We start from the raw sequence: 12,304 nt of genomic DNA, 5'->3' as shown, positions 1-12,304 counted from the left end.
TTTGACAGGCAGAGTGGACAGTGAGAGAGAGAGACAGAGAGAAAGGTCTTCCTTTGCCGTTGGTTCACCCTCCAATGGCCGCCGCGGCCGGCGCACCGCGCTGATCCGATGGCAGGAGCCAGGAGCCAGGTGCTTTTCCTGGTCTCCCATGGGGTGCAGGACCCAAGCACCTGGGCCATCCTCCACTGCACTCCCTGGCCACAGCAGAGAGCTGGCCTGGAAGAGGGGCAACCGGGACAGAATCCGGCGCCCCGACCGGGACTAGAACCTGGTGTGCCGGCGCCGCTAGGCGCCGGCCCCTGCTCAGCATTTATTTAACAGACATCTTTTACAAAGATCTTCAGAAAACATCTGATTTTTTTTTGTGCATACCATACAGATAATGTGACTACTAGTTGTGCCTCAGGATTATAGGTTTCTAAAACTAATAGCTAAATCACTTTGGGCAAATTACTCAACTGTGTGAATTTCAGGTTCTTAATCTCATGAAAGTATATCCATTCCCAGCTTGTCTGAGATTTCAGTGATACTGTGCATAAGGAGTCCTATATAGGGGCCGGCTACTGCTATTCCACTTCTGATGCAGCTCCCTGCTAATGCACCTGGGAAAGCTGCAGAGGATGGCCCAAGTGCTTGGGCCCCTGCCACCCACACGGGAGACCCAGAAGAAGCTCCTGGATCCTGGCTCAGCCCTGGTCATTGCGGTCACTTGAGATGTGAACCAGCAGATGTAAGACCCCTCTCTCTGTCTCTCCATCTCTCTGTAACTCTGACATTCAAATAAATAAATAAATCAGAACGAAAGAAGGAAGCAAGCTTGCTAGCTCTGCTCTAGGGGAAAAAAAAAAAAAAGGAGTCCTGCATAGTATCCTGCATAGAATCAACACCCAGTTACGTGGTGGCCATTGTTAACAGTAATTAATTTGAAAGAGGTGTAGAATACTTTCTTTTTTGCCTGTGCTACCCTTGGAAGACCCTTGTATGTCTGTTGTTTAAAGTTGCATACTCTCAGAAAGCAGCAGCTTCTTAGTAATCGAATAAGTAGACCTCCAAAGTTAATTGTGTGTAAAATGTATTGTAGTCACCCTAATTACTGAATTTTCTCTGGAGTGTTTCATGTGATGTGTAGACATAAAAACTTCTTGTGTGGTTGGAAGCCGTATAAACCTTTCATTTTCACAGTGAAAAAATTTTTTTCTTCATGACAAATGCATTAAAGAATTATTTACTTTGTTATGTGTTCAGAAGGCAGAGAGAGAGGCTGAGTGATCTCCTCTGTACGTTCATTTCTCAAACGCCTGCAACGGCTGGGGTTGGGTCAGGCTGAAGCTGGGACTTGGGAAGTCTGTTTGGGTCTCCCACAGGGCAGGCAGGGACCCAAATACTTGAGCTATCACTTAGTGCCTCTGTTTGCATTATCAGGAAGGGAGAATCAGAAGGTGGGCCAGAACTGGATCCCAGGTACTCCAGTGCGGGATGTGGGTACTCCAAGTGTGTTTTAAATGCACATACAGACAAATTCATTTTGAAAATTTTTTTTCCTGGTTCTTGGTGATTAAAAGCTTTCTCAACCCATGTCTTGACCTATTTTTAGCTTCATTATTTACACAGATATTTCCTCAAGTAACATTCTGATTGGGCTCCCGTCTCATACCCCCACGCTCCTCCTGGGAACATGAAATCATTTTATGTTGAAGTAGAACTAAGAAAGCACAGAAGAGGGGCTCCTGCTCTTGAACCTCAGCGGCCACTACCGTGTCATTTTTAAGGAGAGGAAGGCTTTTTGTCATAGACTTTCCTTTTAGATTTAATCTGGAAAAATCAGGTTTTCCTCCATCTTGAGTTTCTTTCTCTGGTCCCTGTTTTCCTGCATAGCATAGTCTCTCCAAGGGCCTCTGAGTGTTGGCAGGGAGCAGCTGCCTTCATAGTAAACACCATTGTTGTTGGCACTGGAAAAAACATCAACAGCAAGCAAGCTGCTTCGCTTTCCTACTGCCAGAGCCTCTGAGTTTTTAGACAGTGCCATGAATGCCCTGGCTTTAGCTTTACTCTTAGGTAAATTAAAATTAATGGTGTGTTTTTTTCATTTGGGATATAATTTTCCCTCTTAGAATAATAGTGCCATATATTCTGTGCTGTCAAAGTGGAGGACCACAGCTAAACAGCAGGCATGTCCATAACCATGAAACAGTTCAATTTTCTATATGCTCAAGCACTTGCTGATCTAAAGGCATTTTTTAGCCTCAATCACTGTGAAGCCTGGAGCCTATGTCAAGGACACTGTACTTGCAGTTGATGAAGTGTCACTTGCACTTAGAGCTCTGCAATTCATCATGTCCTCATTGAGTTCCACTGTGTGCAAGCAGAGCAAAGCCAAGAGGAGAGTACCAGTTCCTGCCCTCAAGGAGTTTAGCTCGGTTCAGCAGATGTTGGGCCTGCACCAATGCTTACCACCTTATGCTGGGATGTGGTTGCAGTAACAAAAAATTTTTCTTAAATTTTTACCTATTTGTTTGAAAGGCAGTTACAGAGGGTAGGAGACAGTGAGAGAGAAAGATGTCATCTACTAGTTCACTCCCCAAATGGATACAGTGGCCAAGGCTGGGCCAAGCAGGAGCCAGGAGCCAGGAGCTCCTTCCAGGTCTTCCAATACTTGGGCCATCTTCTGCTGCCTTCCCAGGCACTTTAGCAGGGAGCCAGCACTCAAACCAGTGCTCTGATATGGGATGCTTGTGGGGCAGGCAGTGGCATACCCCACTGAACCACAAGGCCAACCCAAGAGAAATTTTTTAAGCTTGGTGCCATAGAGTTCAAGACAGTTGGGTTAGATCATCTGGGCTTTCTAGAACTAGAGGCAGGCACGTGGCAGGTAACAATTTCTGAATGCTGGGCCCATCCCACATGCTGTCTCATTTTAGAATATGGTTTTAAAGTTCCTCCTTTTTAGTTCATTGTAAATTAAAGAGACTTGAAAATATAGCTAGCAAAAATATGATCCTGCTAGGCAAAATAGTATTTTGTAACCTGATTTTGCCACTTAATACATTTTCCACATTTCCTTTCATTAAATATGCTTTTTCACATTATTCTTAATGACTACATGATTTCCTTAACCATTTCCTTTATAACTAAATTAGGTAATAATATATAAATATGAGAACAATTAAATCATGAAAGTAGTTGAAGATACATAATCTAGAGAGTGAGCACATTTTTAAATTCATGCATGATTCTGAAGGCAGAAAACAGAAGATGAGTTGTTTTGAACACAAAAAAATTAAAAAATTCTTTGAGTATTTGAAAGGAAAGGCCACCACAAAACACACCAAACACTGGAGTAAGGGAAAAGATTTACTGTTGGGTTGGGGAAACCCGACAGGCACAGAGAACAGCAGCCTATACTGGGAGAACAGGTCTTATATAGCTTTGCAGAGGTGAGGAAGTGGGAGCGGCAAATCCCATTACGGTGGGGGAGGAGCTGACCCTTGTGATTGGGCCATTTGGTCACCTGACTTCTAGTAAGCCAGGCTGGGCTTAGGAAGATGACACCATTTTATTAACAGTATTAAGATCACTTTACCGGCCGGCGCCGCAACTCACTAGGCTAATCCTCTGCCTTCCGGTGCTGGAACACCGGGTTCTAGTCCCGGTCAGGGCGCTGGATTCTGTCCCGGTTGCCCCTCTTCCAGGCCAGCTCTCTGCTGTGGCCAGGGAGTGAAGTGGAGGATGGCCCAGGTCCTTGGGCCCTGCATCCCATGGGAGACCAGGATAAGTACCTGGCTCCTGCCATCATATCAGCACGGTGCGCTGGCTGCGGCGGCCATTGGAGGGTGAACCAACGGCAAAGGAAGACACTTCTCTCTCTCTCTCTTTCTCTCTCTCACTATCCACTCTGCCTGTCAAAAATAAAAAAATAAAATAAAATAAAAGAAGGACTGGCTGAGCATATCTTATTAATTATTAAAGAGATGGGAGGGGAAAAATCCAAAACCATATGAACTATTATCAGTTGAATGACATGAAACAAGAGGTTGATCTTAGCTATCGGTATAACTTATTAATGGGAAAGTCTAAAGTGAAAAGTTTTAAGAAGTAAATGTTTTTAGATAATATGTAGGTGAATCCAGTCAAGTTAAAAATCCCACCACGTCTTGCATATGAACAGATGGCTCATTGATTGCATACAGTAAAATGTTTCTGTGTAATTGGTCTAAAATTCAACTTAAAACAGAGATGTAATATTTATGTCGCCTACAGTAAAAACGTTTATGCTGTGTAATAACCTTGACACGTTTGCAGCATCATGTGTAACAGGCTCTGGAGAATACCATGGTTTAGTCTGTGTTTTACATTTTTCAGGAATCTGGAAAAGATACAGAAATAAAATATCTATTGTAAAGTTTTTGTATTGAACTTAACTGCTGCTCTCTTAAAGTTTAGCTAAAAGGTCGAAGACTGTATGTTCTTTATTAAATGTGGTCAAAACTGAATTTAGAGGATTTTTTTAAAGATTTATTTATTTATTTGAAAATCAATCACAGAGAGAGAGGTCTTCCATCTACTGGTTCACTCCCCAAACGGCCACAATGGCCGGAGCTGTGCCGATCAGGAGCCAGGAGCTTCTTCCGGGTCTCCCACGTGGGCGCAGGGGCAAGGACTCGGGCCATCTTCCACTGCCTTCCCAGACCATAGCAGAGAGCTGGATCAGAAGTGAAGCAGCCAGGACTTGAACCAGCACCCATATGGGATGCCGGCACTGCAAGCAGCGGCTTTACCTGCTACACCACAGCTCTGGCCCCTAAAGGATTTTAAATAGCATTTCAGAATCAGTGTTTGAGTCTGAACTACAAAAATGATTTTTAGCTTTAGTCCTACCTAGACCTCCACCCTTAAAAACTAATAGACTTTATCATTTAAGTCCAAGTACATAACATGTAAATATATACACATTTTTATATATACACATTTTTATATACAACATATATTGCAGTTTTATAAGTATACTTTATTTTTCTCAAACAGATAAACAATCAGATCCTGTATGGAAGAAGTCACCAAAATGCCTCTGCCATTATTAAAACAGCCCCATCAAAGGTCAAGCTGGTTTTTATCAGGTAAGATAGGGCTGTTTTTCTAAAATCTAAGAATTCTTCTGGAAGTTATGATTGGTGCAAGATTATTTTGGTTTTGTTTTTTGTCTAACAAAATCACCATGTATTCTAATAATACATTCATCCATGTGTAACTGTCACTTTAAGTATAGATTGTTTTCATTGTGAGATTTCCTTGCCATTTGCTTTTTATGGTTCACATGACAGAATTGGTAGTGAGGCTACTATTTATATCACAGTTATATAAAGTTCTTCCCTTCAGGCAGGTATTTGGTGCCATCACTAAGACAGCAACTGGGGGGCTGGCCTTGTGGTATAATAGGTTAAGCCTCCCATTATAGGCACTGATTCAAGATCCTGCTGCTCGCCTTCTGATCCTGTTCCCTGCTAATGTACCTGGAAAACAACAGAAGATGGCCGAAGTGTTTGGGTACCTGTACCCATGTGGGAGACCAGGAGGAAGCTCCAGGCTCCTGGCTTGGGTCTGGTCCAGCCCCTGCCAATGTGGCCATTTAGGAAGTGAACCAATGGATGGGCGATTTCTCTCTCTCCCTCTGTCTCTCCTCCTCTCTCTGTAACTCTGCCTTTCAAATAAATAAAAAAATGTTTAAAAAGAAAATACCAATTGAGATGCCTACATCTTAGATCAGAGTGCCTGGATTTGAGTCCTGACTCTGCTCCTGATTACAGCTTCCTGTTAATGTACAGCATAGGAGTTAGTAGATGATGGTTCAAATACTTGAGTCCCAGCCACATGGGAGACCCGGTTGGCATCCCAGCTCCTGGCTTTGGCTTGGACTGGTCACAGCTGTTGCTGGGTATTTGGGGAATGGGTCAGTGGGTGGGAGAGCTGGCTCCCTCTCACTCTTGCACTCTCTCTCTCTCTCTCCCTCCTTTTCCTCCTTTCCCTCTCCTCTCCTCTCTCCCTCTCTCTCCTGCTCCCTCCCTTCGTGTGTGTGTCTGCCTTTCAAATGACTAAAATAATAAGTAAAATTTTTAAGATCTCTTCCGTTACTGCATCTGGTTACCCTGTATATAAATATACCCTTTAACTTCTCCTGTCTCCATTGTTTGGTATATTCGCTGGCTCCTCAAAGAATACACAGGGAAAAAGAATCCAGGAAACTTTGAGTGGCTTCACATTTACAGTACAGGGGGGATCTCTGCTCCTTGTCCTGAGGTAGACAGTACAGGAAAGGTGAATCAGGCCCATCCCTGGGCAGCTTTTCCCTAGAGGCTGAAATGACACCTTAGGTAATCCCTGCTTAAAATTCAGGGTGAGGGGCTGGTGCTGTGGAGTAGCAGGTAGAGCTACTGCCTGCAGTGCCAGCATCCTATGTGGGCACCTGTTCAAGTCCCAGCTGCTCCATTTCCAATCCAGCTCTCTGCTATTGCCTGGAAGGCAGTGGAAGATAGCACAAGCACTTCGGCCCCTGTACCCACGTGGGAGACATGGAAGAAGCTCCTGCTCCTGGCTTCAGATCGGCACAGCTCTGGCTATTGCAGCCATTTGGGGAATGGACCAGCAAATGGAAGACCTCTCTCTCTCTCTCTCTCTCCCTCTCCCTCTCCCCCCCCCACCTCCCTCCCTCTCTTTCTGCCTCTCTCTCTCTGTAACCCTGCCTTTTAAATAAATAGATAAATCTTTTAAAAAAAAAAATCTCAGGGTGAGGGCAGAGTGCTCACAACTTATGCTGTCACATAAGTGCTGTCACAACTTATGCTGCTCAAAGTCAGGTCATTGTGCTTCATTTAACATGAGAAAAAGGAGAGCATAAAACCTTGAAGTAAAGAATCAAAAATCAGTGTAACTAGCAGATGCATAATCAGAAAGCTCTTTAGAATTATGCAAAAATCACCAGGACTAGTAACACATGTAATAGATGGCTGATTAAAACATAAATGGGGAGCAGAGGGAGCTAGCATTGTGGCATAGCAGGTTGGGCTGCTGCCTGCAAAGCCAGCATTCCACATGGGCACTAGTTGAGCCCTGGCTGCTCCACTTCTGATCCAGCTCCCTGCTAATGTGCCTGGGAAAGCAGCAGAAGATGGGCCAAGTGATTGGGCCCCTGCACCCCCATGGGAGACTCAGAAGAAGCTCCTGGCCCCTGGCTTTGGCCTGTCCCAGCCTTGGCTGATACAGCCATTTGAGAAGTGAACCAGCAGATGGAAGATCTCATTTCTCTCTCTCTCTCTCTGCGTCTCTTCTCTGTAACTCTGGCTTTCAAATAAATAAATAAATCTTTTTTAAAAAAAGGCATATAAATAGAAATAATTTTCCTATATAGAATCAGGATGGATTCTGAGGCCTACTTATAAAATATTTCATATTAAATTAATTATAATAAATGTAGGCCCCTTTTTTTTTGCTTTTATGACATCACAATTTATTATGACTGTACAATGATTGGTTTATAACATCACAATTGAATGTTTAGTACATCACACTAGTTATTTATATCATTGTAATTTTATTACATAATGATTATGTTGTCACAATATATTTCATGACAACAGAATCACCCATAATTACAGTTAGTTTGTGACATCACATTTGATTATGACATGAGAATGCAAGGTTTACACTGTGACATTATAATAATTTTATGACATCAAAATTATTCATAACAATAAATTTTATTATCTGTAAGTTTTTTTTTAACTTTTATTTAATGAATATAAATTTCCAAAGTACGGCTTATGGATTACAATGGCTTCCCCCCCATAACGTCCCTCCCACCCACGCCCTCCCCTTTCCCACTCCCTCTCCCCTTCCATTCACATGAGGATTCATTTTCGATTCTCTTTTATATACAGAAGATCAGTTTAGCATACATTAAGTAAAGATTTCAACAGTTTGCTCCCACACAGAAACATAAAGTGAAAAATAATAAATGATTTTTTAAATGATGATGAAATCAGATCAGACCTATTGTCATGTTTAATCCCAGTGAGAGTCAAGTTGGGAATTGATAATTTCTTCTTTTTTTTTTTTTTTTAACAGAAGATCAGTTTAGTGTACATTAAGTAAAGATTTAAACAGTTTGCACCCCCATAGAAACACAAAGTGAAATATACTGTTTGAGTACTCGTTATAGCATTAAGTCTCAATGTACAGCACATTAAGGACAGAGATCCTACATGAGGAGTAAGTGCACAGTGACTCCTGTTGTTGACTTTACAAATTGACACTCCTGTTTATGGCATCAGTAATCTCCCTATGCACCAGTCATGAGTTTCCAAGGCTATGGAAGCCCCTTGAGTTCTCTGACTCTCATCTTGTTTAGACAAGGTCATAGTCAAAGTGGAGGTTCTCTCCTCCCTTCAGAGTGTAGGCCCCTATTTTTAACTGTCTAATCAATTAGTAGTGTAACAGGATTTGTGTATAGAGACAAGACACCATGGCGTTTTAACAAGTAGTCTTTTATTATTTTTGACAGCATAAGTCCCAGGTGGAATTTTTACACAAAAACCTGAGCCCACGCCGGCGCCGCAGCTCACTAGACTAATCCTCTGCCTAGCGGCGCCGGCACACCGGGTTCTAGTCCCAGTTGGGGCGCCGGATTCTGTCCCGGTTGCCCCTCTTCCAGGCCAGCTCTCTGCTGTGGCCAGGGAGTGCAGTGGAGGATGGCCCAAGTGCTTGGGCCCTGCACCCCATGGGAGACCAGGAAAAGCACCTGGCTCCTGCCACCGGATCAGCGGGGTGCGCTGGCCGCGGCGGCCATTGGAGGGTGAACCAACGGCAAAGGAAGACCTTTCTCTCTGTCTCTCTTTCTCACTGTCCACTCTGCCTGTCCAAAAAAAAAAAAAAAAAAAAAAAAAAAAAACCTGAGCCCAAAACAAAGAGGGGTATTTCGTTATACATGGCTTTAGCCTCTTTTTCTCCCATATATGGTAACATGCATACATTTAATTGGATATTCTAATGTTACCTGACAGCCACAGGATTGATGCAATACTGTGCATGGGAATGTAGTTACCTGAAGATATATTTTTTACACACATACTGAGCCATTACTGTCAGGCAAGGGTTAACACCATTGCTCTATACTAACAAGCAGAACCTGAATGGGTACATGTAGGCAGATAGAGACTGCAGTTCAAGCATTCATTGGCAAGCAGAAAACAACCGCATTTCATTCCCAGGACAGATTCTTCCTTTTTCTGCTTCTGACCTTGGGAAGGCCTCTACCACAACATTAATCATGTCGGTTAGAAACAAGGCTAATTAAAAGATAAAGGCCTCTAAGACAGTAGATCTCAATTTTTAAAAACACATGTACTGGGGCCAGCGCTGTGGCATAGCAGGTAAAGCCGCCGCCTACAGTGCTGGCATCCCATATGGACACCAGTGTGAGTCCCGGCTCCTCCACTTCCGATCCAGCTCTCTTCTGTGGACTGGAAAAGCAGCTGAGGATGGCCCATGTTGGAGACCTGGATGAAGCTCCTGGCTCCTGGCTTTTCTTTTCCCAGCCCCAGCTCTTACAGCCATGTAGGGAGTGAACCAGCAGATGGAAGAACTCTCTTTCTCCCTCTCTCTCTCTCTGTAACTCTGCTTTTCAAATAAATAAACCTTTTTTAAAAAGACACCAATATAGACAATGATTTAAAATAAAAATAAATTTAAAAGTTAAAAAAACATGTATTATAAATATTGTTGATAAGACAATGAGGGAAAATTGAAAATTAGATGTTTGGGGCCAGTGCCGAGGTTCAATAGGCTAATCCTCCGCCTGCGGCGCCCGCACACCAGGTTCTAGTCCCGGTCAGGACACCAGATTCTGTCCTGGTTGCTCCTCTTCCAGTCCAGCTCTCTGCTATGGCCTGGGAGTGCAGTGGAGGATGGCCCAAGTGCTTGGGCCCTGCACCCCATGGGAGACCAGGAAAAGCACCTGGCTCCTGGCTTCGGATCAGCTCAGTGCGCTGGCCGCAGCACGCCAACCACAGCACGCCAGCCACAGTGGCCATTGGAGGGTGAACCAACGGAAAAGGAAGACCTTTCTCTCTGTCTCTCTCTCTCACTGTCCACTCTGCCTGTCAAAAAAAAAAAAAAAAAAAAAAAAAAAGATTAGATGTTTGGTAGAGTAAAGGAATTATTTCTGCTATTATTTAGAAGTGGTTCTGGGCCGGCGCCGCAGCTCACTAGGCTAATCCTCCACCTGCAGTACCGGCACACCAGGTTCTAGTCCCAGTTGGGGCGCCGGATTCTGTCCCGGTTGCTCCTCTTCCAGGCCAGCTCTCTGCTGTGGCCAGGGAGTGCAGTGGAGGATGGCCCAAGTCCTTGGGCCCTGCATCCCATGGGGGACCAGGAGAAGCCTTTGGATCAGCGCAGTGCACTGGCAGATTGGAGGGTGAACCAATGGCAAAAGGAAGACCTTTCTCTCTGTCTCTCTCTCTCACTGTCCACTCTGGCTATCAAAAAAAAAAAAAAAAAGAAGTGGTTCTGATATTGCTTTTCTGAAGTGTGTTTACCTTTAGAGATAGAGAAGAAAATATGGAAGGTAAGCTGTGTTGTGAAGCCTAGGATGCTTTAAAATGGAATGGTGGATGGGGCTGGCGTTGTGGTGCAGTAAGTTAAGCTGGTGCCTACAACTCTGGCATTCCATATAGGCATCAGTTCAAGTCCTGACTCCTCCACTTCTGATCCAGCTCCCTGAAAATGCACCTGGGAAAGCAGCAGAAAATGTTCCAAGTGCTTGGGGCCTCTGCCACCCACATAGGAGACCCAGATGGAACTCCCTGGCTATTACAGCCATCTGGGGCATGCTGGGGCATGAACCAGCAGATGGAAGATCAATCTCTTAATGTCTCTCCCTCTCTCTCTCTCTGTGACTCTTCCTTTCAAGTAAATAGATAAATCTTTTTTTTTTTTTTTTTTTTTTGACAGGCAGAGTGGACAGTGAGAAAGAGAGACAGAGAGAAAGGTCTTCCTTTGCCGTTGGTTCAACCTCCAATGGCCGCCACGGCCGGCGCACTGCGGCCGGCGCACCGTGCTGATCCAATGGCAGGAGCCAGGTACTTCTCCTGGTCTCCCATGGGGTGCAGGGCCCAAGCACTTGGGCCATTCTCCACTGCACTCCCGGGCCACAGCAGAGAGCTGGCCTGGAAGAGGGGCAACCGGGACAGAATCCAGTGCCCCGACTGGGACTAGAACCTGGTGTGCCGGCACCGCAAGGTGGAGGATTAGCCTAGTGAGCCACGGCGCCGGCTAGATAAATCTTTTTTAAAAATAAAGAAATGTAACAGAGTAGCTGGTAGGGAGAGGTGGGTAATACTGGAAAGGAAAGCAGTCTGCCAGAAGTTATAACTGTTGCTGCTGTATGATGGGCTCCTAGAGTCATTATACTTTGTCTTCCCTTTTACATATGCTCAAGTTTTTCATCATGAAAAATTTTAAATTATAAAGGAGTGCTGGAGAGAAATCAGAGTGGAAGTGTCAACTGAGCTGTCCTAAAATAATGTTGTTTGGGGGTCCACATTGACCCATCTGTCACCTGCCAGCTGACCGAGCTCTCATGGCATCAGTGAATCAGCATGGGGAATCCCTGCTGTTTATAGTTTCCATCGCCACATCAGCAGTGGAATAAGGGTGTTTGAGTCTATTATTTGACTGAAATGACAGGTACCTCTGCATTGTTTGTAGGTGATATAACTCTCCGTTTATGCTAATCTGCTCTGTTTCTTTTCCCTATGGGTCTCAGTTATCATCTTTAAACTGGAGATGATAAAGCACCTACCTCATTCATTGTGTATTTCAGAAATTTAAAGAGCTTGGCACCCAATCTAGCGTAGAATAAGGGCTGAAAAAATGTTAGCTGCCATTTCATGATGGTGAGAGTTGTTATTATTCTGCCTTTTCTCATTAATCACTACCAGTAAACCCGTCTGTTCCTATGGACCATTAAGATTAGGCAGAAGTTTTATTTCCAGATCTGGGCACTGTGTGATTGAAATACATCTCAGCCTCACGTGGTGCTGCTAACTTGCTCATGAAGAAATTCTACATTGATGGCCTTTTCTTGCACCAAGGGCACCTTCTGGCTTTCCACGTTTTCACTCTTTTTTGCTAAGGGAAAAACCCTCATTATGTGTCCTTGTGTGGTGTGACTCCCTCAGGTTCACTTATCTAGGCATTTTCTATTAGGTGCCAATCCACTGTTTTTTGTTTCCTTGTTCTTTTATTGTCAGGGCTT

At 44.1% G+C, this 12,304-nt stretch overlaps 1 protein-coding gene across 23 annotated transcripts in view; it reads left to right on the top strand.

The window, feature by feature from the left end:
* PATJ (PATJ crumbs cell polarity complex component) overlaps positions 1 to 12,304 on the top strand; it is a 452,303-nt gene that overhangs the window by 297,397 nt on the left and 142,602 nt on the right. For 22 of the 23 annotated variants that reach the window (XM_089337289.1, XM_070078398.2, XM_070078393.2 and 19 more), the window contains exon 29: positions 5,023 to 5,114. The exons of the other annotated variant lie outside the window; for it this stretch is intronic. In XM_089337289.1, the coding sequence (XP_089193415.1) occupies positions 5,023 to 5,114 (92 nt within the window). The remainder of the gene's footprint in view (positions 1 to 5,022; positions 5,115 to 12,304) is intronic. 23 annotated transcript variants of the gene reach the window in all.

Source organism: Oryctolagus cuniculus, chromosome 7 (genome assembly GCF_051225735.1).
Source record: "Oryctolagus cuniculus isolate XC-2025 breed Fujian yellow rabbit chromosome 7, ASM5122573v1, whole genome shotgun sequence".
Classification (NCBI taxonomy): domain Eukaryota; kingdom Metazoa; phylum Chordata; class Mammalia; order Lagomorpha; family Leporidae; genus Oryctolagus; species Oryctolagus cuniculus.
Note: the sequence above shows the minus strand (reverse complement) of the source record. Positions and strands in the feature narration are given on the sequence as shown.